At 47.9% G+C, this 26,932-nt stretch overlaps 1 protein-coding gene and 2 long non-coding RNA genes across 9 annotated transcripts in view; 1 reads left to right on the top strand and 2 right to left on the bottom strand.

Moving 5' to 3' along the window:
• The window catches only part of SLC8A3 (solute carrier family 8 member A3), a 162,574-nt gene extending 154,280 nt beyond the window's left edge, over positions 1 to 8,294 (bottom strand). For 4 of the 7 annotated variants that reach the window (XM_060175551.1, XM_060175555.1, XM_060175548.1 and 1 more), the window contains exon 1: positions 7,332 to 7,904. In XM_060175551.1, coding sequence (XP_060031534.1) covers positions 7,332 to 7,892 — 561 coding nt within the window. In that variant the 5' untranslated portion in view covers positions 7,893 to 7,904. Of the gene's footprint in view, positions 1 to 7,331; positions 7,905 to 8,143 lie in introns of those variants that run through there. The other 3 variants (XM_060175547.1, XM_016193504.2, XM_060175552.1) reach the window with 2 other exon arrangements.
• The window catches only part of LOC132533504 (uncharacterized), a 189,343-nt gene extending 162,425 nt beyond the window's left edge, over positions 1 to 26,918 (top strand). Inside the window, exon 2 of the long non-coding RNA XR_009545396.1 lies at positions 26,714 to 26,918. This is a non-coding gene — a long non-coding RNA (uncharacterized LOC132533504). The remainder of the gene's footprint in view (positions 1 to 26,713) is intronic.
• On the bottom strand, positions 18,650 to 22,485 carry LOC132533374 (uncharacterized). Its single transcript, XR_009545244.1, has 3 exons — positions 22,403 to 22,485; positions 21,689 to 21,834; positions 18,650 to 19,685 (listed from the first exon to the last, which is right to left on the bottom strand). It is a non-coding gene; the product is annotated as an uncharacterized LOC132533374 (long non-coding RNA).
• Positions 26,919 to 26,932: the final 14 nt, after the last annotated feature.

Raw genomic sequence — 26,932 nt, 5'->3', positions numbered from 1 at the left:
AGATCTTTTAAAAGAAAAAAGGGAAAGGGACTTAACAGACATTAGCAATACTTGGGGAACAAGGAAGAGAAGTCAAAAATAAGGCTGGGAGGACTCTGAGTCAGAATAATTGAAACTTGAGGGAGTCGGGCAGTAGCGCAGCGGGTTAAGCGCACGTGGCGCAAAGCGCAAGGGCCTGTCATAAGGATCCCAGTTCGAGCCCCCGGCTCCCCATCTGCAGGAGGTCACTTCACAAGCAGTGAAGCAGGTCTGCAGGTGTCTTTCTCTCCCCCTCTCTGTCTTCCCCTCCTCTCTCCATTTCTCTCTGTCCTATCCAACAACAACAACAGCGATGACAACAATAACAACTACAACAAGCACAACAACAATGGCAACAAAATGGGAAAAAAAATGGCCTCCAGGAGCAGTGGATTCATAGTGCAGGCACCGAGCCCCAGCAATAACCCAGGAGGCAAAAAAAAAAAGAAAAAAGAAAAAAGAAAGAAACTTGAAAAGTGGGAAATCAAAGCATCACTAAGGGGAAAAATGATGTCCGTGTACGTTTAACAAAGACTCCGTCTGAGGAGCTGCTGGGACATGGAGGGACTGGAGAGAAGGCAGTGGACTTGGAGAGTTAGTCACAGACTCAGAGCTGCCCACCAGAGGAGTAGCACTGACCACTGAGGAAGACAACCAAGGCAAGCAGGCCAGAGGAAAGCTGGGAGAGCAAGTGGAAGACGGACAACCTAGACCTGTGGAACCTGGAGAGTTTAATGTGGTAGAAACCCAATGGGGGGGGGGGTTAAGCGCTCACGTTACAGTGCGCAAGGACCCAGGTTCAAGCCCCTGCCCCCCACCTGCAGAGGGAAAGCTTCACAAGTGGTGAAGCAGGGCTGCAGGTATCTCTCTCTGTCTCTCTCCCTATCTCCTCCTCTAAATTTCTCTCTGTCTCTATCTAATAAATAAGATTTTTTAAAAGATTTTATTTATTTATTCATGAGCAATGATAGGAGAGGGAGAAAGAACCAGATATCACTCTGGTACATGTGCTGCCAGGGATTGAACTCGGGATCTCATGCTTGAGAGTCCAAAGCTTTATCCACCGTGCCACCTCCCAGACCACATAAGTAAGATATTTTTAAAAAGAAGAAGAAAGAAACCCAATGGGGGAAATTCCATGAAAGGCCAGACAATCTAATTTGAAAGGGCTGGAGAGGAAGAGAAGTAGGGGGGAGGAGGAGCTATCAGGCAGAAGTGTCTAGAGAGAAGACAGAGAAGGAAAAGAAGGAGCAGAGACATGTCAGGATAAACTGTTATGTTTAGTGCAATAAGGTATATTTGGTAGGTGATACTGAAATGAAAGGTGGTTTAAAAAAAAGTGGGGGAAATAACCTAATTGGATACCCTAGTAGTGAGGAAAAGGAGGATTATCAAGAGTTTGTTGAAAGCAGTGAAGGTGGTGGCAATGAACTGGACAACTGCTAGTTTTTTATTTTGTTTTTTTAGGATGGGATTTCTCAACTATCTGTACAACTGAAGGGAGAGGGCTGGATAGTAATGGAGGCAGAAGCCACCCACAGCAAGTTTATGAAGGGAGGGTGGTAGTGGCTCCCGGGCACTGGGCAGGAAGGGAAGGGCTTTTTCTACTCTGAGACGAGTGACAGGGAAGCATGAGGAACAACCTTTGGAAATCCAAGATCACACTGCTTGACTTCCCTCCGTAGAATGAACATATCTCCCTTCACAGCGTTCGAAAACTACCACATGGAAACCAGTTCAGGATTGCAGTGTCCAATCCCATCGCCAGATCCGTCCCCTACTTGACCCAGTGTTCCTGCATTCAACCAGGGAAACACCATTGGTCATTGCAAATATCAAGGCGGCCGTTCTACTTGGGCCGTTCCAAATGATAGAAAGAGAGCTGTTTTGTACATGCATGTGACTCCATGTCCACATGCTCTTGGTTCTGGAATTAGCCAGATTATGAAGACATATGCATACAAATACAGTCCTTGCTAACTAGATGCCTTGTTCCATATATAGTCTCTAGGAATCCAAACTCCTTGTTGGGACCTCCCCCAGCACCCAGAGACCTCACACATTTGGGGGTTTGCCTTGCTCTGCAGTTTAGTGGACTAGGAAGTATGTCCTAATCTTGCTGGGACTGGTTTTCCTGTCCTCTAAGGTACCATGTCTAGTGTTGAGTCTAGGGCTCATTCAAAAAACCCAATTTCATTAAAGAAAACAGCAAAATTCACACCTAGACAGAGAGCTCTGGTTTTATGTTAAAACAAAACAAAAAAAAAAAAGGACTCTGACTTCTACAACAACCTCTTAGCTAACTCCCTGTCCTTTCCTACCTTCCAGTATCCTACCTAAAGTGTTATTTCAACCACGCACCTGAGTATAGAAAGAGGCTGGGGTGTGGATCCACCTGCCAACGCCCATGTCCAACAGAGAAGCAGTTACAGAAGCCAGACCTCCCACTTTCTGCACCCCATAAAAATCTTTGATCCACACTCCCAGAGGGATAGAAAAGCTTCCAGGGCTGGGCGGGTGGTGCACTGAGTTAAGTGCACATAGTAGGAAGCATAATGGTCTGTGTAAGGATCTAGGTTCAAGCCTCCAGCTCCCCAATGGCGGGGGGGGGGGGTCCCTTCATAAGCAGTGATGTAAGACTGTAGGTGTCTTTCTCTCTCCGTCTCTACCCACCTCCTTTCTGTGTCCTATCCAAAAACAAAAGGAAAAAAAAATGGCCACAGGAGTAGTGGATTCATAGTTTAGGCACCAAGCCCCAGAGATAACCCTGGAAGAAGAAAAAAAAAAAGGAAACTTCTAGTGGGGGAGGGATATGGAACTCTGGTGGTGGAAATTGAATTGTATGGAATTGTACCCCTCTTATCCCATAATCTTGTCAATCACTATTAAATCACTAATAATATGTAAATAAATAAATAAATAAATAAGCTCTCATTAAGACCCCACTCAAAGTTCAATGGAAAAATTTAGTAAGAAGTATAATTCCTTCATGGTGTGGCCACTATCACTTCTCCAAACTCATTTTCCTGAAGTGTCCCTTCCCTTCCGACCCTCTGTCTCCAGTCATCTGAAATAACTCCTTTTCACTTGGTTGTTGCATACTGACTCCTATATTAATAGTCCTTTCTGCTCACCAGCCAGTTTCTCCTCACCCTCTCTTGCTGAAATTAGCTGTCCCTGGAAGCCCTCCTCATGTCTCTGTGGAACAGTGCTCCCTTACTCCTGGGACTTAACCCTCCACTGAAAGGAAGCATTTTACGTGGTAATTGCCTATTTGCCAGTTGGTCATAGCTGCTGGAAAGAAAGCACAGTTATGAGGAAAGGGACTGGACAATTCCATTTGCTTCTGTACCTAGTAAGTGTCTGGCCAAGTAACTGTTGTTGAATAATCATTAAAGAAGTAACTAAATGAATAAATGGGGACGATTTTCTTTTTGGAGTCCAATGTATTCCTGTGCCTCAGCAAATATTTGAAAGAGGAGGCAAAGCTTGAGTGGAAGAGGAGGTATCCTCTCTTCTTACAATTAGGTAGCTGAAAGAGAGAGGGCAAGTGGTCCGGGAGGTGGCGCAATGGACAAAGCACTGGACTCTTGAGCATGAGGCCCCAGGTTCAATCCCTGGTAGCACATGTGCACAGTGATATCTGGTTCTTTGTCTCTCTTTTCCTATCTTTCTCATTAACCAATGAAAAAAATCTTGAGAGAGAGAGAGGAGTGAAAATGTGTATCACATCCCCCCCCCCCCCAGTCCAGACTGTGTGTGCCAGTGGAACCCTGCAGGCAGAGAACAATACTACCTAAAATAACCGCTTAGGGGCCATGTTGGTGACTGCATGCAGAAACTGCACACTGCCTGCACAGACAGGGCAGGGCATTCCTTCAGCTCCACGACCCCAGTCCAAACAAGGCCACATGGGAAAAAAATGCTGTTCTCTGTGTGTGTTGTTATTGTTGTTGCTGTTGTTGTTGTTGTTTTAAGATTTCTTTGTTTTCAATTTTTTAATATCTTCATTTATTTGATAGAGACATCCAGAAATTGAGAGGAAGAGAGGGATAGAGAGGGAGAGAGACAGAGAGACACCTGCAGCCCTGCTTCATCACTTGTGAAGCTTTCCCCCTGCAGGTGGGGACCAGGGGCTCAAACCCAGGGCCTTGTGCACTGTAACATGTGCACTCAACCAGGTGTGCCACCACCCAGCCCCTATTTTGTTTTGTTTTTTACAATATCAGTCTAATAACCCTAGTCTCCTTTCTCTGACTACAAGGCTAGGGGATAGGTCCGTAGAAGGGAGGCAGAACATGAGATGTCAAAATAGAGATAAGAAGAGCGTCTTACTTCTCCTGGTCTACTCATTCAGCCAGCACTTCACTGAGCCCTGACTTGGCAGGACACAGTGCAGCGTCCTGGGATGTGTGAAGGAATAGCGACCATCCTTCCTCCTGGCTGCAGCTTAGTGTCTAGGGGGTGTGACTGGGATTACTCCACCACATACATGAATGGACATCTTTAAATTGATTCAAAAACAGGTTCAGGCTATGGGTGTATAAAAGAAGGGGGCTGGGGGCCGGGTGGTGACACACCTGGTTGAACGCACATGTTACAGTGCACAAGGACCCAGGTTCGAGCCCCTCAGTCCCCCACCTGCAGAGGAAAAGCTTTATAAGTGGTGAAGCAGGGCTGGATATGTCTCTCTGTCTCTCTCCCTCTCTAGCTCCCCTTCTCGATTTCTGGTGATTTCTATCAATCAATCAATCAATCAATAAATATAAATAAAATTTAAAAAATTATAAAAGAAGGGGGCCTGTTGTAGCCAGGAAGGTGTGGAAGGCTCCCCTGACGTGGAGAAGTAATCAATGAACTAACAGGTCAAGGGGGAATATGGGTGCACCAGACAAGGAAGGGGTTGGAATGCATAGGTGTCAAAAGAACAATAATTCATTGTCCACAGGGGAAACTGAAGGAAGCAAGGGAGGGAGGAGGAAAGGGAACTGCATGAACGATGTCTTCCCATGGTTCTCAAGTGAAGGAGGCACTTCGACCAAGTTCAGTCCTGCTCCATCTACTTCTCTGAAACCGCTATGGGTATCATTCCATACATTCAAAGAAAAAGGTGACTGTGCACTGGACTTGCTTGCAGGACTGCCATGCGGGTTAGGGGGAAGCCACAAACGTCCTCCTGGAGAGAACTGCAAGGCATCACGGAGCAAATGCCTCTCTCGGGTTCCAGTTCGAGAACCCGGGGGGACTGGCAAAAATACGAGGCGGCAGACAGTGAACGGGTGCCTCTATTTCAGGAAGAACAGAGCACCGCAGCTATATTTGAAAATCGAGGTAAACAAGCGCTGGGCTCAAGTGGCTGGAGCACAACAGCTGTGGCAGATTAACCACACATGCCCGCCCCAGCAAGCCTCCAGGTCGCCACAGGCCAGAGGGTTCCCTGCAGAGGAAGCACCGGAGGACAGCTGGCTGTGCCCGCCACTGCCCACCACGCCTGGGTCTGAGGGCTTCTAGACCACCCAGCAACTCAGCGCCTTGCCCCAGGCTGCGGTTGGTCGAATATATCTCCCCCACCCCCGTTTTAATCCCTTTCCCCAAGAAACAACCACCAGGACAGAGAGGGGAGGGAGTGAGAACAGAGGAAGGGAGGGAGGCAGAAAAAGAGAGAGAGCAGACCAACAAGAGGTCTCCCTCAACAATTTATGACACTGCATTTAGCGTTTGTTCGGTGTAAACCCATCCCTCCCTTCCACGGTTAAAAATAAAACATAACGAATAAAAACCACTGCTCTCCTCCGCCAGAACAACAACAACAAAAAATCTCTTCTTTCCTCTCCCCCAGCAGCTCAAATCCCCCAGGCAGGTCTGAAGGAGGAAGGTGGTGTGTGTGTGTGTGTGTGTGTGTGTGTGTGTGTGTGTGTGTGTGTGTGTGTGTGTGTGTGTGTGCGCGCGTGTGCGTGCATGTGTGCGTGCATGTGTGTGTACACACGCCCGGGTGCTGAGAAGGGAGGGGGTAAGTTACATACTTCTCTGCACCTAGGGCCAGACCAGACCATGCCCGCCCCCTGGAGAAGCTAAGACAAGAGGGAGCCTAGTTTTCCCCGCGCCCTTGGAGGCGGTGGGGGGGGGGGGGGCTCTGGGGCCGCAGTTCCCACACCCGCGACCCTGGAGGCCAGAGGTGGGGGTGCGCGCAGGGTGAGTAACGCACTCCCGGCCTGGCCCCCGGAGCCTGGGCGCACACCTCCTGACTCCCCCAGAGCCTGGGCGCACAACGCCTGACCCCCAAGAACCTGGGTGCATGCCTCTTGGTCCCCCAGAGCCTGGGCGCACACGGCCTGCCCCCCCCAACCTGGGCGCACACCTCCTGACTCCCCCAGAGCCTGGGCGCACAACGCCTGACCCCCAAGAACCTGGGTGCACGCCTCCCGGCCCCCCAGAGCCTGGGCGCACACGGCCTGCCCCCCGCCCCGAACCTGGGTGCACGCCTCCTGGTCCCCCAGAGCCTGGGCGCACACGGCCTGCCCCCCCCCAACCTGGGCACACGCCTCCCGGCCCCCCAGAGCCTGGGCGCACACGGCCTGCCCCCCCAACCTGGGCACACGCCTCCCGGCCCCCCCAGAGCCTGGGCGCACACGGCCTGTCCCCCCCCCCAACCTGGGCACACGGCTCCCAGCCCCCCAGAGCTTGGGCGCACACGGCCTGCCCCCCATAGCCTGACCGCACAACTCCTGGTCCCCCAGAACCTGGGCGCACGCCTCCTGGCCCCCCCAGAGTCTAGGCGCACACGGCCTGCCCCGCCGCCCCCCAGAGCCTGGGCGCACAACTCCTGGCCCCCCAGAGCCTGGGCGCACACACGCACGCATGTCAGCACAGCCGGTCTCCTCGGCGCACTGCCGCCACCAGCCCAGCAAACCCGGGACCAGACACACACATGCCCAGGATCCCCTCTCTGCGCGCCCCCTCCCCTGCGGCACTGCCCGACCCCCCTCCCCATACCCTGCAGAAACCCTCCAGCAGCCTCACGCCCCACCGCAGATTCTGCATACACTTTGAGGGGCACCCCCCACACATACACCCAGCACACACACATACACCCAGCACGCGCGCGCGCGCACACACACACACACACACACTTCCTCTGGCATCCAGCCCACAGGAAAGCACTGCATGTAGATGATCTTGAGAAATAACTTAATTAGCACTGTTGGTTGCAAGCAGGAGCCCTCTTGGGGACAACCCCAATCCTCCCCCCACCCCCCTCCTTCTCTGTGGCCCGCTGAGGGGGGGAAGGGCAGGAGGCTCCCGCCGCTACTCACCGCTTCCTCTCGGTCTCCCAGGCCGAGCGGACAAGTTGGGGGGAAGGGGAGCGAGGTGCGCCAGACCCCCGCCGCCCAGCACCTCACGGGCCGCACTGGCTCATCGCCCCCGCGGGCAGCCGCCTGGCCGCAGCCGCGTCCCGGGCATGTCAGTCGGCCGGCCGCCTGCAGGGACTCGGGCTCGCAGCCTGCAGCCCCCCGACCTCGAGGGCTGGGGCCAGGCCCGGGGGTGGGGGGGGGGCGGCTCGGCGCCGACTTGAGAAGCGGGGAACCCCCCACCCGCCCAGCCCCGGAGAACCTCAAGCCTGGGCGCGAGGTCGGGTGGCTACCGGGGAGGCCGGGTGTCCCGGGCGCGGGAGGGTGGGGGATCCCGGCGCTGGGGGCGGGAGGGCGCGCGGGCGGCTCCGAGGGGCCCGGGCTTGCAGGCGCGCGGCCAGGGCTTTCCCGGGCTTCCCGCCCCGCACGCCGCCGCCGCCGCCGCCGCGGGAGCAGACTCGGCCTCGCCGCGCCCGGGGACGCGCACAGCCGCTGCCTGGCGAGCGAGCCGAGCGCCCGGCCCATTCGGCTGCAGCAGCGGAGAGCCAAATCCAAAAGCCAATCTGCAAGCCTGCAGCCCGAGCGTCACCCTATCAGCTGGGAGGCGTGGGGTGCACCCAGCGACTAGCCGCATAGATTCCTCCAGGCGCGCCCGGGGACGGGGGGAGCTCGTTTTCAGATCGCCTCTAGACCTGCAGCGCGGAAAGGGTGCCTGCACCTCCCTCACCTCCAGAGACCCCCCCCCAGGTGTGAACCCCTACCCCCTGGCTACCCACCCAGTGGCTAGAGCCTGGCGCTCGGCGCCTCTGGCCAGTGGCTGCTCCAAGACGCGCGTCCTGACCTGGATTCTGCCGAGTCGCGAGCCCCGGGCAGCAGGCGGGGAGGGCGGGCAGGCGGCACTGGCTTTCCCCCCTTGTCCTCTGGAGGTGCCGCCTACAATTCCCAAACCAAGTCTCCACCAAACACATCTGTGGGTTTTAAAAATAGCAGAGGACTATTACCCAGGCAGGGTCCACCCAGGCCTAGGGGAGGAGTTGAGGGGTGTGGTGTTTGGCAGGAGAGAGAAAATTAAAACCCTTTCCCACCCCCCACCCCACTCCACCACCATGGCTTTGTTGTTTCTTCTCGTGGTCCAGAACTCAACCTCTCATTTTCTCGATGCAAATCAAACAACAACTTGTAAGAGATGCTTGGAGGAGTGCTGGTATGTTGGTTTGGGGGTTTTTTTAGGCTAAAAATAAGAGGGGACAGCCTTCCAAATTACTGCTTATTCAGAGCCTGGAGCCTGGAAGAGAGATGGTCCTTTGATGGAGCAACACAACTCGGGCTTGGGACTTAACTCAGGCGAAGAGTATATACAGTAGTCTTAAACCTGATGCCTGTAATTCCTGCTATATCAGTCAGGCTTGGTCCTGGAGGCCGGAGGAGTGAGCAGCCTAAGAATGGAGTTGTATGTCCCTAGTCCACGGGTAACATTCACTGGGTCTACAGTGAACATGGCACGGTGGTATGAACATGGTAAGACCGTTAGCAGAGATGTTAGTGCAGATTGTGGGACACGATATAAGGATGGGAAGACGTTTCTGTAGTCACACCAATGTTGCCTAAAGCAGAGTCTGAGGGACCAATAGCTGATATCCACCTCCTCAGGTCAGGCACCTTGCTGATGGATTTCAGTTTATCATTTCATGGCATCCTCATACAACTCTGAGATGGATACAATTACTAACTCATTTTCCTGTTGAGGACATTAAGGAGAAGTTAAATAGCCATCCCAAGGCCACAAGCAGCCTAACCAATGACTGGGAAAAAGTGGAGCTAACTGGAATTTTGCTAATAGCCACCATGATAAGTGGCATTCCTGGAGTTCCCCCCCCCCCCCATGAATTGCTATGCCAGCAGATCAAGTGGTGACTACCCCACTAAATCTGAATTCACATCTCTAAAGGAATTTAATGTCTTTCAAAATCACCCTCCCTAAAAGCAGTAACAATTTCAGCACTCACCAGTCATCTGTTGGTCGTAGATAAATCAGTACCCTAAATCTCTACAGAACAAGAATAAGGTTAATCCTACTGAATGACACATTTTGAAGTCCCACAACTTTAGAAGTTATTGATACCTTAGAGAGTCCACGTCTTTCTTGGTTCTAACTTCAACTGAACTCAAGACCCAGGGAGGTTCACACATATAAGGCAACAGGATTCAGTAAGGAGCACGTCCAAGACTCAGCTTCAGTGTGGTACTCACCACTTGATCTGCTGACATAGCACCCATTGAAGATACCAGGAAAGAACCATCACAAACTCAGATGCTCTTGAATGCCTATGCCCACTTAATCCCTCTGGACCAAAGGCTTTTCTAGAGAAGATCATCAGGGGGAACCAGGGACCCCAGGAGATGTGCATATCATGGGAGTCCAATAAGCTGTGGTGGAGAGAGGTGCACTTTATTAATACGTGACACATAATGGAGGAAGATATGAAACCATACCCCAGAGACTACATACCTTTAAATCAACTTTTCTCCAATTAGGAAAAATATTAACGAGCAGAATACAAAACTAAATTGTGACCTATGCAATCAGTGAAAAGTAATCCTGAGGGGAAAAGAAGCGTCATATTACTCACAGTGACAATAATTAAGGTGCATGGTGTCAGAATAAATATGGACACATGAGTCAATGAAACAAAACTGAAAGCCCAGAAATATGCCCACACATTTATTTATATTTACTCTATGGCAAAGGATCCAATACTGTATACTGGAAATAGGATGGAAAAAATTAATCTTGTGTGGTCCAGGAGATGGTGCAGTGGATAAAGCACTGGACTCTCAAGCATGAGGTCCTGAGTTCAACCCCGGCAGTATATGTGCTAGAGTGATGTCTGGTTCTTTCTCTCTCTCCTCCTATCTTTCTCATTAATATATAAATAAAATATTTTTTAAAAAGAAAAAAATTAATCTTACCAACAAATGATGTTTTAAAAAAAACTGGTTACATGCAAAAGAATGAAACGAGATTACTCTCTAACTTCAAATATAAAACAAAACGCATTCTAAGTGAGTTAAAGATCTGGGTACAAGACTCCAAAACATAAAGTGCATATATGATAACAAAGGTAAGGTGTCCTCTGACACAACCATTAGAGAGTTTTTGGGGACTTGACCCCATTATAAATGGCCATAAAAAATGTCATAATTAGGGGGTCGGGCGGTAGCGCAGCGGGTTAAGCGCAGGTGGTGCCAAGCGCAAGGACCGGCATAAGAATCCCGGTTCGAGCCCCCGGCTCCCCACCTGCAGGGGAGTCGCTTCACAGGCGGTGGAGCTATAAAGTCCTAAGTAAGCACCCCAAAACCCCCAAATTAATAAAATAAGAATTTCAACTTTAGACATTAGGGAGAAAAAAAAAAAAAACCAGGATAAACTACAGTTCCAATCTGCCAGGTGAGGCTCCTGAAAATGCGGCAGGCGAGAACTATCAGCAGCATCACAGGTGACTGCTGGTGGAGAACGGACACAAAGCACAGTGGAAAGTGGCCCTGTGATCTGAACCAGCAGTCTGCATGTCTGCTCTGCTCCACCCCGTAGCACTCACATTCACCTGCTTTGTGCATTAAGGCCCGTGACATTCTTTTGTAACTTTTCTTTCTAAGAAGACTGATAGGACAGGAATCTGGGTGGTAGCGCAGCGGTTAAGCACACGTGGCACAAAACTCGAGGACCCAATTAAGGATCCCGGTTCAAGCCCCCCGGCTCCCCACCTGCAGGGGAGTCGCTTCACAGGCGGTAAAGCAGGTCTGCAGGTGTCTGTCTTTCTCTCCCCCTCTCTGTCTTCCCCTCTTCTCTCCATTTCTCTCTGTCCTATCCAACAACGACAACAACAATAATAACTACAACAATAAAACAAGGGCAACAAAAGGGAATAAATAAATATATTTAAAAAAAAAGATAGGACAAAACTCTGACTTTCATGATTCAATTGGTCCTGAAGTCCGAACTGATACTGATCATTGTCGCTGCCACCCATTCTGTTTTCTTCTCAAGCCTCAGCCAGCACTCAGCAGCAGGCTAACTTCAGCATGAGGATCAGTGTCAGTTACTCCTTCAGGCCCAGCAGCTCCATTTCTTGATGGTCCCATGGTGAAATGGTCTAAAATGACTGAGGGCAGCCAGAGGTTTAGTAGAACTCTTAATGTGTCAAGCCGCATAAGTATCCTCTTTCCAGAAGGTAGGATTAATAGTTCTTAAAGAGCCCCACCAATGTGTGTCCTGGAGCCCCGCCTCCCCAGAGCCCCGCCCCACTAGGGAAAGAGAGAGACAGGCTGGGAGGACGGATCCACCTGTCAACGCCCATGTTCAGTGGAGAAGCAACTACAGAAGCCAGACCTCCCACCTTCTGTATCCCATGGTGACTCTGGGTCCATGCTCCCAAGGAGTTAAAGAAAAGGAAAGCTGTCAGGGGAGGGGATGGGAGACAATTTGTACCCTTCTTATCCTCTGGTCTTGTCAGTGCTTCCATTTTATAAATAAATTTAAAAAAAAAAAGAGAAAGATTAAAGAAAAAGAAAGAAAAAAATAGAGCCTAAAGTTTTAGAAACTTTAATCTAAATTTTGCCATGGGGGTTGCTAAATAGGACTATATTTCTTCTTGCTCCTTGGTTCCTAGCAATAACAAAGAACCTTACAATAATCACTGATTAAAGTCAAACTTTTTGCTTTAGACTGTGTGAACACACAGTCTCTGACAGCTCCATTGATGGAGCATGATAGAAGTCATTGACAATATGTAGATCACTGGTATAGTTGTGTTCCAATAACATTTTTTTTTGCAAAATGGTAATGAGCTGTAATTGATCTGTGAATCATAGTTTACCAACCTCTGCTTTAATATATAAGTATAGACATCCTGAAAGTTAATGCTCTGTATTTGCAGATCATCTCCAAACTGCCGCTTCAGCTGCTCTTAGAATTCACTCTGTAGCTCTATTTGGCTGGCAGTGATGATGAAGGTTTACAATCAGACCAATGGCTCACACACAGGCATGTGCCAACTGCCAATTTCTTTTTTCATAAGTTGAGTCCCTCGCCTTGGAACAGACCTAAAATAGACTTCCTAGCTTCTTCCCACCTGAAGACCCCTAGTTTCATCTGCAATATTCTTACCTTTGGGTTCCTGTTTATTGAACAATTTGTCCTGCTTTATATCTTACTGCCTTTCAGCCACCAAACTGCAGACTGACTTCCCTGGGCAGACGACCTCACCAATGTGACCCAGAACCTCCCCTCCCCAGATCCCTGCCCCACTAGAGAAAGACAGAAATAGGCTGGGGGTGTGGATCCACCTGCCAACACCCATGTCCAGAGGAGAAGCAATGAAAAAAGCCAGAACTCCCACCTTCTGCAGCCCAGAAAGAATTTTGATGCATGATCCCAGAGATAAACAATAGGGAAGCTTCCAATGGAGGGGATGGGACACGGAACTCTTGGTGGGAATTGTATGGGATTGTACTCCTTTTATTTTACAATCTTGTTCATCATTATTAAATCACTAGTAATATTTAAAAAAAAATGAGTGCCTGGGGGTCGGACGGTAGCACAGTGGGGTAAGCGTACATGGTGCCAAGCGCAAGGACCGGCATAAGGATCCCGGTTTGAGTCCCCGGCTCCCCACCTGCAGGGGAGTCGCTTCACTGGTGGTGAAGCAGGTCTGCAGGTGTCCGTCTTTCTCTCCCTCTCTCTGTCTTCCCCTCCTCTCTCCGTTTCTCTCTGTCCTATCCAACAACAAATGACATCAACAATAACAATAATAACCACAACAAGGCTACAACAACAGGGCAACAAAAGGGGGGGAAAAATGGCCTCCAGAAGCAGTGGATTCATGGTGCAGGCACTGAGCCCCAGCAATAAAAAAAATAAATAAATAAGAGTCCCTTAGTCTAAAGTGATGCTACATGAGCAATCCTAATGAATCAAATACCCTGTCAGCCCTGAGTCACGGTGCTGACTACCCAGTGCAGGGAAGAAAGGTAAAAGTCTCTGTTTAGAAGACATGTCACTCTTAGTCAAAATAAACTGTTTCCGTTCCCAGGATGAAAAGGTCTCATGTAATCAAATGCCACTAAGGGGCCAGTGGGTCTCCTTGGAGATGCATGCACGGTCAAAAGCTCAGTGTTAGTCTCTGTTGGTGGCAGGTAGGGTGACAGCACCTGTGCCAGTGAGGGCCACCATGTCTTTGTGCCTGTGCACAGTCTTCTCTGCCATAGTGACTCCACCAGTCACGAGTTCACTAACTCAGCCAGGTAGTAACCAATGGCTGCAGCTGTCTCACTGGCGCTTCCTACGGACCTCACTCGGCATCTCATATAGATCTCCGATTACTGCGAGGCATAAGTGCTTATTGTGAGGTGATTTCAACAGAGCAGGGCTAAGTCAGTCTCCTGAAATGCTGCAGGTGTGAGCTGGTAGCAAACAGCTAGAGGAGGAACACAAGAAACTGGTCAAAAGCCTCAGAGGGACCTGGCTGGGACACCAGCAATGTCTGCCACATTAACTAAGCTGGATTTGCACCAAGAACAGAGAATAGACTACATCAGAAAATTACTTTATGGGAGTCGGGCGGTAGCACAGCAGGGTAAGCACACGTGGCATGAAGCAAGGACCGGTTCGAGCCCCCGGCTCCCCACCTGCAGGGGAGTCACTTCACAGGCAGTGAAGCAGGTCTGCAGGTGTCTGTCTTTCTCTCCCCTTCTCTCTTTCCCTCCTCCCTCCATTTCTCTCTGTCCTACCTAATAACGATGACATCAATAACAACAACAATAATAACTACAACAACAATAAAAAGCAAGGGCAACAAAAGGGAAAATAAATAAATAAATACTAAAAATGAAAATTACTTTATTATATATTATTATAGTGCTTACCACTAGGAAGAGACAGAAACAGGTTGGGGGTATGGATCAACCTGCCAACACCCATGTTCAGCGGGGAAGCAGTTACAGAAGCCAGACCTTCCACCTTCTGCATCCCACAATGACCCTGGGTCCATGCTCCCAGAGGGATAGAGAATAGGAAAGCTATCAGGGGAGGGGATGGGATACGGAGTTCTGGTCGTGGGAATTGTAACCTTCTTATCCTATGGTCTTTTTGATATATTTTATTTTGGAAATAAATAAATTAAAAAATTACTTTATGGTGGCCCAGGAGGTGGGTCAGTGTAAGAAACTTTGGACTCTCAAGTTTGATCCCTGGTATTGCGTGGACCAGAGCAATGCTCTAGTTTGTTCCCTCCCTCCCTGTACCTCCCTCATCTCTTTCATTGATAAATAAATCTTTTTAAAAAATTAAAGAAAAATAGCATATGTAATTCAGCACATGTACATTTCAATAGAGAAATATGGGATAGTTATCTCGATAAATCCAATAATCTGGGCTGGGGAGACAGCATAATGGCTTTGCAAAAGATTTTCATGCTCGAGGCACTGAGGTCCCAGATTCAATCCTCAGCACCACCATCTGCCAGAGCTGAGCAGTGCTCTGGTCTCTCTCTCTCTAAAATAAAATAAATCAAACATTAAAAATTAAATTCAGCACCCATCACAATAACAACTGTTGACAAACCAGAATCAAAAGAATCAGAGAGTAGCCAGGGAATGATGTGGTACACAGCACTGAGCTTATAAGATGAGGTGCTGGATCCAATACCTGGAACTGCATTTGCCAGAGGGGGTCTCTGGCCTGTCTAAATAAAGCATGAATGATTTAACAGTGATTCACACATTATAAGATCATAGGGGTATAATTCATTACCACTCCCACCACCAAATTTCTGTGCAAAACCACCCCTGCCCCACCAACAGTAACCACTATAGTTCTTCCAAAGTCATAGTTATGCATTGATTGCATTTATTTCTTCTTTCAAGCTCACATGTTTCAGTTCTCTGTATTCCACTTATGAGTGAAAATCCTATCATCACTAAAAGCCAGAGCTGAGCAGTACTCTGACAAAATACATAAAAGTAATTAAAAAAAAAAAAGAAGAAAGAAAGATAGCGAGGAAAAAGATACAGGATGAAACACTGATAAACCCTTGGCCCACGTCTGTAGATCAGAGGACACTAAGGAGAGGGAGAGAGAGAGAGAGAGAGAGAGAGAGAGAGAAATTATTAGATGATAGGGAACCCAATGACCTATGATGAAGAGAGAAGGCACTTTGGTGTTGGCTGAAGTGTAGTGAACATATTTTGGGAAAATGTGAAATTGTATCCCTTAAGGGCTGGAGAGATAGCCTAATGGTTATGCAAAAAGTCTTTCATCTCTAAGGCACCAAAGTTCCCAGGTTCAGTCCCAACTCCACCATAAACCAGAGCTGAGCAGTGCTCTGGAACAAAAGAAGGGGGGGGGGGATGCACCCCTGTAACAACAGTCTTATAAAACAATATATCCTCAGTTAAAAAAAAAAAAAGAATATGTGGCTGGCAAGATAACATAATGGTTCTGTAAAAGACTTTCATGCCTGAGGCTCTGAGGCCCCAGGTTTAATCCCCAGTACCACCATAAACCAGAGCTGAGCAGTGCTCTCATCTTCCCCCTGCCCCCGTATCTTCCTCTCGGTATGTCCCTCATTAAAATAAATAATTTGGGGGTGGGGGGCTGGTGGTGGCACAGCGGGTTAAGCGCAGGTGGCACAAAGCACAAGGACCAGAGTAAGGATCCCCCCGGCTCCCCACCTGCAGGGGAGTCGCTTCACAGGAGGTGAAGCAGGTCTCCAGGTGTCTGTCTTTCTCTCCCCCTCTCTGTCTTCCCCTCCTCTCTCCATTTCTCTCTGTCCTATCCAACAACAACCACATCAGTAACAACAACAATAATAATAACCACAACAATGATAAAACGACAAGGGCGACAAAAGTGAAAAAATAGCCTCCAGGAGCAATGGATTCGTAGTGCAGGCACTGAACCCCCAGCAATAACCCTGGAAGCAAAAAAAATTTTTTTAATTAAAATAAAGAATTTTTAAATGGGGGCCAGATGGTGGTGCACCTGGCTGAGTGCACATGTTACAATATGCAAGGACCCAGATTTGAGCCCCTGTCCCGCAGGGGGAAAGCTTGGTGAAGCAGGGCTGCAGGTGTCTCTCTGTCTCTCTCCCTATCACCCTCTTCCCCTTTGATTTCTGGCTATCTCTATCCAATAAATAAATAAAGATAATAAAAAAATAATTTTATGGAGTCAGGCAATAGCGCAGTGGGTTAAGCGCACATGGTGAGAAGCGCAGGGACCGGCGTAAGGATCCCAGTTCGAGTCCCCAGCTCCCCACCTGCAGGGGAGTCGCTTCACAAGCGTTGAAGCAGGTCTGCAGGTGTCTGTCTTTCTCTCCCTCTCTCTGTCTTCCCTCCTCTCTTGATTGCTCTCTGTCCTATCCAATAACAATGACAGCAATACAAACAATAATAATAACCACAACAACAATAAACAACAAGGGCAACAAAGGGGAAAAAATGGCCTCCAGGAGTGGTGGATTCATAGTGCAGGCACCGAACCCAGCAATAATCCTGGAGGCAAAAATAAATAAATAAATAAATAAATAAATAAATAAATAAAAATAAGGATTTTAAAGGAATACAATAAGACGACATATATAAAGAGAATTCTAATTTAGGTTTGCTGGTGACCAGGTTATAGAAATGGCTTATAAACTGATGCTTTCTGTGAAAATAGAATTGTGGGGCCAATCAGGTCCAAAAGATCAAGAATTCCTCTAGAAATCCATAGAAATCATAGAGAACCATTGGGATCTAGTCTTTTAATCAGCTTTTGTCATATCTTCAAAGAAAGGATCATACTGGCTTGCTTCTTCCTGTCTCTTCCTCTCACCTCCTCCCTTCTCTCCCCTGCCCTTCCCAATTCCTCTCACCTCCTCCCTTCTCTCCCCTGCCCTTCCCAATTCCTCTCACCTCCTCCCTTCTCTCCCCTGCCCTGCCCAGTTCCTCTCACCTCCTCCCTTCTCTCCCCTGCCCTGCCCAGTTCCTCTCACCTCCTCCCTTCTCTCCCCTGCCCTGCCCAATTCCTCTCACCTGCTCCCCTTCTCTCCCCTGCCCTGCCTTTCCTAATTGCTCTTTTTGTCCACCCAGGCTTTGCACATGTACAATTGCACCTCACCTAGGGAATTTATTTTTCCTGTTAACCTCAGAGACAGAGACAGAGAGAGGACATAGCACTATAGCACTGCCCCACCGATGATGCATGGGGCTCCCATGTGGTATCAGAAGTTCAAACCTGGGATTCTCCTCGTGATAAATGTCCACTCTACTGAGCGAGCTGTCTCCCAGTCCAATTGCCTCAATGTTTAATTCTTTGATTTTCATCCCTCTGAGGGCAAATGAACGACTACAAAGTGGAATGCCTGCATTTTGTAACTAAACACTCTATTTTACCTAGCGCTCTGACTCTATCCACCTTCCTCTTGTTAAGTCAACCCCAGATGAGCCTGTTGGGTCCTGTTGCCTTGGTTACACATTAAGGCTTTTTGTCCATCCTCTGTCTCATAGGGTCTCCTGCTGTCTGCCATAGATGTCAGTCTGCCTTTTAAAGGCCTCGTTATTTCTACCACATGGTGGCAGTGGGCAGAAAGAGAACTTGCAGGGATAATCTGAAGTGAAATCATCTCAAAGAGATGGAATCTAGGCAAGAAGCTTTCAGCTGTTCCCCACCTCTCCTCTTCAGCCACCTCCTCTCCTCTTCAGCCACCTCCTCTCCTCTTCAGCAATCACCTCTCCTCTTCAGCCATCTCCTCTCCTCTTCAGCAATCTTTTCTGCCGAGGTTCCTTGTCTTCTCTCTAGAGAACGCACTCTCATTCTGGGCCTCCAAGAAAACAAAGTGGAAAAGAGCTAGTATCTGGAAACATTTCTACGTGAACTCCAGTTTCAAGTCTATGAAGATAAATAAAATAAAATAAGGAACCTCACCTCCCCAGAGTCCTGCCCCACTAGGGAAAGACAGAAACAGGCTGAGGGTACACATCAGCCTGCCAACACCCATGTCCAGAGAAGAAGCAACTACAGAAGCCAGACCTTCCACCTTCTGAACCCCAAACAAATTTTGGTTCATACTCCCAGAGGGATAAAGAATAGGGAAGCTTCCAATGGAGGGGACACGGAACTCTGGTGGTAGGAACTGTACGGGATTGCACCCCTGTTATCTTACAATCTTATTAACCATTATTAGATCACTAATAAATAAAAAAAGCTGGAGCTAACAAAGGAGAGAAAGAAAGAAAGAAAGAAAGAAAGAAAGAAAGAAAGAAAGAAAGAAAGAAAGAAAGACCTCCTTTGTCATTGAATTGATGTGGAAGGCATAGCACTGGCCTAATCACATTCTTGGCTTGATGTGTGAAGTGAGGAGCTATGTGGAACAGTTTTACTGCAATTTATAGTTCGGGCTCGGGTATAGAGCCAGGCTGGCCAAGACACTGGGAGGAAAAGTAGGTGCCCTATAAATGATGAGGGAAGCAGAGTCAGCACGAAACCTAAGTGACAACGGCAATCAGTTTGGTCTTGACGGCGCCTCTACCCAGCGACCCTAGACCTTAAGTACATCTGCGTCCAGAGAGAATAGACTACGGGGAAGTTAAGTGCTGTGCCAAGCAGAGCACAAGAATTCCTCTCCCAAAAACTACTGAATATGAAAGGAAGTATCTCCCTACAAATAGCTGGTTGAGAGCTGAGCAGCTTGGACCAGGCAGTGGTGCACCCAGTTAAGCACCTACAATACTAAGTGCAAAGACCCACACAAGGACCTGGGTTTGAGCCTCTAGCTCCCCACCTGCAGGGGGGGGCATCGCTTCACAAGCGGTGAAGCAGGTCTGCAGGTGTCTGTCTTTCTCCCCCTCTCTCTGTCTTCCCTTCCTCTCTCGATTTCACTCTGTCCTGTCCAATAAAATGGCAGTGGATTTGTAGTGCAGGCACCAAACCCCAGCGTTAATCCTGGAGGGAGGGAGGGAGGGAGAGAGAGAGAGAGAGAGAGGAATAGCTCCCACTGGCAGTCAGAGACAGCAGGGACCCACGTCCAAAGTAGATTTGGAGGACACACACACACACACACACACACACACACAATTTCTTTTATCCTGAGGCGTAGTGTGCTCCTGCATAAGCGAAGGCCAGACTATGTCGCTTTTCTCTGCTTCTTTCTTCCAGCAACTCACAACATGACAAAAAGGAGCTGGTCTCTGTACATGGGATCTTCACAGCAAAACTACTGGACTGGCCTAATTATTTTGCTACCACCAGGTGTCGACACTCACTGGCCCAGCAGTTTTCTGGAAGAAAGACGTCTTAGATCAACAGTGAGGCTGGATTCTTCTTTAGTCCACAAGTCTCTCATCACACACACAAACACCACTGAACTTGCTGCTGACCTGCTAGACCACCATGCTGAAGAGCCCCCTGCAGGCGGCCTCTCAAATCTCAGCAGTTCAAGTCCCCTCCCAGATCAGGTCTCCATTAGGCTCCTTCCCAGCCTCCTTCCACCCTCCAAATTCTCAGTCCTCTCTTGATAGCCACCCCCCCCCCCAGGCAAATGCATTCACTCCACTGAAACATGCTCTCACACCTGCCAAGAAATTGCAGTCAAAAATTTGGTCCTGACTATGATGCCATCCTGAACTCCATGGGCAGACAACCTCACCCATGTGTCCCAGAACCTCCCCTCTCCAGAGCCCTGCCCCACTAGGGAAAGATAGAAACCAGCTAGGGGTGTGGATCCACCTGCCAACGCTCATGTTCAGCAGAGAAGCCATTACAGAAGCCAGAACTCCCACTTTCTGCACCCAAAAAAGAATTATGATCCATACTCCCAGAGAAGGAGACATGTTCGAGGAAGATGACCAGAGGGCTATGAACTCCAAGTCCATCAGGACCCTGAGAGAGAAGAGGAAAAAAGGAAGGATATTTGAAAGTAGTAATAGGTGTAGGTGCGACTTAGAAAGGAAGAGAAGGTAGGAGCATAGGGGGGGAAATGGGGGAAATGGATATAGATAGACAGAAAGGCAGTTACAGAAATAATAGTCAACCCGCTATCTGTGACCTCGGGAGACCCACTGCAGTTTCCAGTGGAGGGAATGGGGACACAGAACTCTGGCGGTGGGAACAGAGTGGGATTGTTACAAACATAACAAGAGATAACAAGAGGTAACCCTTGTTATCTTTGTAATTTGGTAAATCACTAAAAAATTAAAAAGATTTGGTTCTGGGGCCTAGAAGACACCTCTGAATTGGAGACGGACTTTCATGCTGAGGTGAGGGGGAGGGTAATGGAGAGGTGGGGGTAGGGTTCGACTCCCAGCCCTGCCCCATGCCAGATCTGAGCAAAGTTATAGTCTCTCTCAAAAACAGATGGGGCTGAGGAGACAGCATGGTGGTTGTGAGAAGACCTTCCTGCCTGAGGCTCTGAGCTGCCAGGTTCAGTCCCCAGCACACCATGACCAGAGCTGAGCAGGGCTCTGGTATTTCTCTCCCCACTCATACCCCATCCCTACTCTCATTCTCTCTGGCTCTCTCTCATTAAAAAATATTAAAAATGATAAATAAATTCTAATTAAATATTTTTAACAATCAGACAGAAAAATGGTTTTAAAAAAATGGTTTGGTTCTGACAGACAGCAATTGGGGTTTAGAACCTTGACTGGATTTGGCCGTACAGTCAAACTGACAGAGAAACCAATACCCCCCAAGCTCTAGGTCTTGACTAACATTTTATAGCACTTCTAACACATAGCCATGCACCAGGAATAAAACTTATTTTAAAGCTGCAAACTCCATTTGTCATGGGGCTAGGCAGTGATGCACCTGGTTGAGTGCATATGTTACAATGCTCAAGAACCCGGGTTTGAGCGCCTGGTCCCTACCTGCAGAGGGAAATTTTTTTGAGTGGTAAAGAAGTGTTGTAGGTGTCTCTCTGTCTCTCTCCCTCTCTATCACCCCCTTCCCTCTCAATTTCTGGCTGCCTCTATCCAATAAATAAATTTATAAATAGTAATATTTATGCTGGTGATTCTACATTCAAGCCTTTTGGAAGGGAGCTATGCTCACTACTACACAACCAAAGCACCAGGCTTTTCTCTAAAATGGCTTCTGGAAAGGCAGAATCGCATCGTGAAGTAGTTCCCCCAAACCCATTCTTCTGATGGCTCTAAGGCATGCGTAATGGGTGGAGACTCTTATCTGTTCCAGCAGCAATTCACAGTGGCTGACCACTCGAAGGTACATGTAGGCGTGAAAGGTCATGTTTGCAAACTAGACAGAGGCAAGACAGTAGACTCACCAGCTCCTGTCTGCGGGTGGTTGTTGACGTCTTACTTGCAGAAAGGAGGGAGGACTCCAGGAATCGTGACTTAGTTCAAAAGACTTAATCAGAAGCCCAGGCGGTAGCGCAGCGGGTTAAGCACACATGGCACGAAGCACAAGGACCTGCACAAGGATCCCGGTTCGAGCCCCCGGCTCCCCACCTGCAGGGGAGTCAATGGTGAAGCAGGTCTGCAGGTGTCTGTCTTTCTCTCCCCCTCTGTCTTCCCCTCCTCTCTCCACTTCTCTCTGTCCTATCCAACAACAACAACAACAGCAATGGCAACAACAAGGGCAGCAAAATGGGGGAAATGGCCTCCAGGAGCAGGATTCATAGTGCAGGCACCGAGCCCCAGCAATAACCCTGGAGGAAGGAAAAAAGACGAAAGTGATCCGGGAGGTGGCGTAGTGGATAAAGCATTTGATTCTCAAGCATGAGGTCCTGAGTTCAGTCCCCGGCAGCACATGTACCAGAGTGACATCTGGTTCTCTCCTATCATTTCTCATGAATCAATAAATGATTTTTTTTAAAAAAGCCTTAACCAAGTCACTTAGCTGTTTCTGTGAACAGAGATAAGAGAGCTGATTACAAAATTAACACAAAGGCAGGAGAAAATAGCAGAAAAGTAAAGTCCATCTCAGACACAAGGGGCTGGCAGCTCCTCAAAGGACCAAATGTGGACATTTTCCTCACTTGCGTCTTCATTAGTCTTCTCTTTCTGGCTGTGTTTTTGTCGCAACGCAGGGCTAAGGACATTAGCTATTCCTTGACGAAGGCAGCTCAGAGGAAACAGGATGCAGTCAGTCGGGCAGTCCATCCAGTCTGTAACCGCCTAGCCACATAGTATCCCAGGGAGTCCGCATGCTGGGACGCCTGTGGACACGTGGCCCTACCTGTACCACAGCTGCACAAAAGATGGAGGGCCAAGCTCAGGAGTGTGTGGGCCTAGTCTGCCACCTGGTGGTGGCAGATAGTAACTTCAAAACTTGCCACGTCAAAATAATTGCTGAGAATGACAAAGATTAGACTTTCAACTGTCCTCCCCTCCTCCTATCCTCTCCCCTCCCTTCCCCTCCTCCTCTCCTCTCCCCTCCCCTCCCCTCCCCTCCCCTCCCCTCCCCTCCCCTCTCCCCTCCCCTCTCCCCTCCGCTTTCCTCTCTATTCTTCACTCTCCCAATCTAAAGGAAATTGAAAATCCCATGTCAGGAACATTCCCGCCCTCCCATTTCCCTCCTATCAATTGGTGGTGCTTCCAGTATGTTAAACATAGCTTAAGGGTGAAAAGGCAGAAAGCAAACACTTTCAGGAAAGTCAACCCATATTTGGCATTGCTGCTAGAGCAGTGGACATAATTAGTTCCCAGATCCTACCCACAGCATCACATGTGCCATTGTGAAGCTCGGATTCTATCTCTTTTCTCTATAACTAATAAATAAGATACTTTTAATTTCAAAAAACCGAATTATTGGGGACCGGGCGGTGGCACACTTGGCTAAGAGCACGTTACCATGTGCAAGGACCCGGGTCTGAGTACCTCGCTGCTCCTCACCTGCAGGGGGACACTTTACCAGTGGTGAAGCAGGTCTGCAGGTGTCTCTCTTTATCCCTCCTTTCTCAATTTCTCTTAATCTTGTCAAATAAAACGGAGAGAGAGAAAAATATCCATTAGGAGCAGTGGATTCCTAGTACTCGTATCCAGCCCTAGTGACAACTCCAGCCTTTAGGTTCATGATTAGTCAACAATTTGTTTGGCTTTAGATGTTAACTCAGTTTTCTTTCAGCCACCAGGTTCCAGATGCTACCATGATGCCAACCCGACTTCCCTGGACAGACAACCCCACCCATGTGCCCTGGAGCTCCGCTTCCCCAGAGCCCTGCCCCACTAGGGAAAGAGAGAGACAGGCTGGGAGGATGGGTCCACCTGTCAACACCATGTTCAGCGGGGAAGCAATTACAGAAGCCAGACCTTCCACCTTCTGCATCCCACAATGACCCTGGGTCCATACTCCCAGAGGGATAGAGAGTGGGAAAGCTATTAAGGGAGAGGATGGGGTACGGAGTTCTGGTGGTGGGAATTGTGTGGAATTGTACCCCTCTTATACTATGGTTTTTGTCAGTGCTTCCTTTTATAAATAAAAATTAAAAATAAAATTAACTGAACTATTTGAAACAGCGATTTAGGACAGAATGCCTATGGCCTACAAGCAGACTGCTTTTCCTCTACCGGCCAGTCACAATGACTCCTCCAACACCTGTCTTTTCTGCTTAGTTGGTAGAAACACAAAACGCTAATTCACAAATGAGGTAAATAAGACTCAATGACTCAACTGAGCCATACAACTTGTATGGAACATCAAAGTTTATAAGCTTACAAACTAGTAGTGCCAAGATTCTAATTCAGACCTTTCAGTCTGGGTGTTTGTTTTCCTCCTAAATGTTCTGTTTGTTGAAAAGATAGATCTTCCCACACATAATCGCTATTAATGAAAGAGCTGAACAACATGTGTAAAATTCCCTTTTAGACATCACGCTCAGAAAATAAGGGGGTTTTTTTGCCTCCAGAGATCCTTGGTACCTGCACCACAAATCCACTACTCCTAGAGGCTATTTTTTTTTTTCCATTTTGTTGCCCTTGATGTTTTAGGGTTGTTGTGGTTATTATTATTGTTATTGTTGTTGGATAGGATAGAGAGAAATGGAGGGAGGAGGGGAAGACAGAGGGGGGAGAGAAAGACAGACACCTGCAGACCTGCTTCATCACTTGTTATTGATGTTGTTGTTGGATAGGACAGAGAGAAATGGAGAGAGGAGGGGAAGACAGAGAGGGGGAGAGAAAGACAGACACCTGCAGACCTGCTTCATCACTTGTGAAGAGACTCCCCTGCAGTTGGGGAGCCGGGGGCTGAACCAGGATCCTTACGGGTCCTTGAGCTTTGCGCCACATGCACTTAACCCACTGCGCTCCCGCCTGACCCCCATTCAATCAATATTTAAAGCAGTTAGAACTCAGCATGAAGATATCAGAAGGTGGTGAACAAGACTGCCTGTGACAGGGGTGAAAAGAAACAGTTTAGAACAGTGAACTTGCCTTAATTCGTGCTCAGATCGTAGCAAACTCCCACTTAAAAACTGGTGGTGGGAATTGTGTGGAGTTACCCCTTATCCTATGGTTTTGTCAGTGTTTCCTTTTTATAAATAAAAATTTTTAAAAAAAGGTACTCAAACCAAAAAAAAAAAAAAAAAAAACCAAATCCTACAGTCAATAGGCATTCAAGATATGCTAAGGAACAAAGTATATTTTATTTTAAATTTTTGTTATTAGGGAGTCAGGTGTTAGCACAGTGGGTTAAGTGCACGTGGTGCGAAGGGCAAGGACTGGTGTAAGGATCTCGGTTCGAGCCCCCAGTTCCCCACCTATAGGGGAGTTGCTTCACAGGCGATGAAGCAGGTCTGCAGGTGTCTATCTTGCTCTCCCCCTCTCTGTCTTCCCCTCCTCTCTCCATTTCTCTCTGTCCTATCCAACAACGACATAACAATAACTACAAAAACAAAAAGGAAAATAAATATAAAAAATTGTTATTAAATAATTGTTTTAAAAAGATGTATTTGAATGAGAGAGAGAGATTAAGACCAGAGCACTGATTAGCTCTGGCTTAAGGTGGTAGTGGGAACTGAGCCTGGGACCTTAAAGCCTCAGACATGAAAATCTTTCTGTATAACCATTATGCTGTTTCCCCAAACCCTAAAGCATAGTTTAACTGTAGACATCTGTTGATTACCTGACTAAGTTTATTTTACCTGCATATAATAGCATACTTCACAATTTTTAAGATAGAATAACGTAATTTTCTTAACATACTTTAATATAATCACCAGGCGATATTTTCTTGATTAACTAGTATACTATACCTTCTAAGGGATTATACATAAAACCAAGATTCTTTTTTTTAATTGTTTTATTAGTGACTTAATATTGACTTACAAGATTGTAAGATAACGAGGGTACAATTCCATCCAGTTCCCACCACCAGAGTTCCATAGTCCATCCCCTCCATTGGAAGCTTCCCTATTCTTCATCTCTCTGGGAGTGTGGACCAAAGATCTTTATGGGGTGCGGAAGGTGGGAGGTCCGGCTTCTGTAACGGCTTCCCTGCTGGACACGGACATTGGCAGGTGGATCCACACCCCCAGCCTGTTTCTCTTTTCCTAGTGGGGCGGGGCTCTGGGCAGGTGAGATTCCAGGACATGCTGGTGAGGTTGTCAGCCCAGGGAAGTCAGGATGGCATCACGGCATCTGCAACTTGGTGGCAGCTTAGAGGTTGGGAGGTTGACATCTCCGTCAGAAGCAGCACAACATGGCATATTGGCACTGGCAGCACAACATGGCATATTGGCATTGGCAGCACAGAAGCAATATAACAGGGTAAGGGGTCAGAGAGAAGAAACAATCAAGAAACACAAGTAGGTAAAGCCAATATTTTTATCAGAAAGAAAATCAACATTATTTTACACTATCAATCTATGCTTGATATTGTAAGAATATGAATCCAGACCTACTATTCTCATTAGAAATCAGATAGATATATAATGTTGCCCTCACAGCTGGTGAAAAATAGGGTAGGAAGCACAAATGGTAAAGTGTTGGACTCTTTTTTTTTTTTTTTTTTTTTTTAGATTTTTAAAAATTTTTTATTTATTCTGTGGTCCGGGAGGTAGCGCAGTAGATAAAGCACTGGGTTCTCAAGCATGAGGTCCCGAGTTCAGTCCCCAGCAGCACATGTACCAGAGTGATATCTGGTTCTTTCTCTTTCTTCTCCTATCTTTCTCATTAATAAATAAATAAAATTATTAAAAAATATATTTATTCCCTTTTGTTGCCCTTGTTTTATTGTTGTAGTTATTATTAATGTCGTTGTTGTTGGATAGAACAGAGAGAAATGGAGAGAAGAGGGGAAGACAGAGAGGGGGAGAGAAAGAAAGAGTTGTGAAGCAACTCCCCTGCAGGTGGGGAGCCGGGGGCTCGAACCAGGATCTTTACACTGGTCTTTGCGCCACCTGCGCTTAACCCACTGCGTTACTGCCTGACTCCCAAAGTGTTGGACTCTTAAGTATAAGGTCCCAAATTCAATCCCTGGCATCACATGTGCCAGAGAGATACTCTGGTTCTCTCTCTAGCTCATTAGTAAATGAATCTTTCAAAAAGATAAAAGAAAGCAAAAGAGA

This window comes from Erinaceus europaeus, chromosome 16 (genome assembly GCF_950295315.1).
Source record: "Erinaceus europaeus chromosome 16, mEriEur2.1, whole genome shotgun sequence".
Lineage (NCBI taxonomy): Eukaryota > Metazoa > Chordata > Mammalia > Eulipotyphla > Erinaceidae > Erinaceus > Erinaceus europaeus.
The sequence above is the reverse complement of the archived record's forward strand: the minus strand, read 5'-3'. Positions and strand labels throughout refer to the sequence as shown.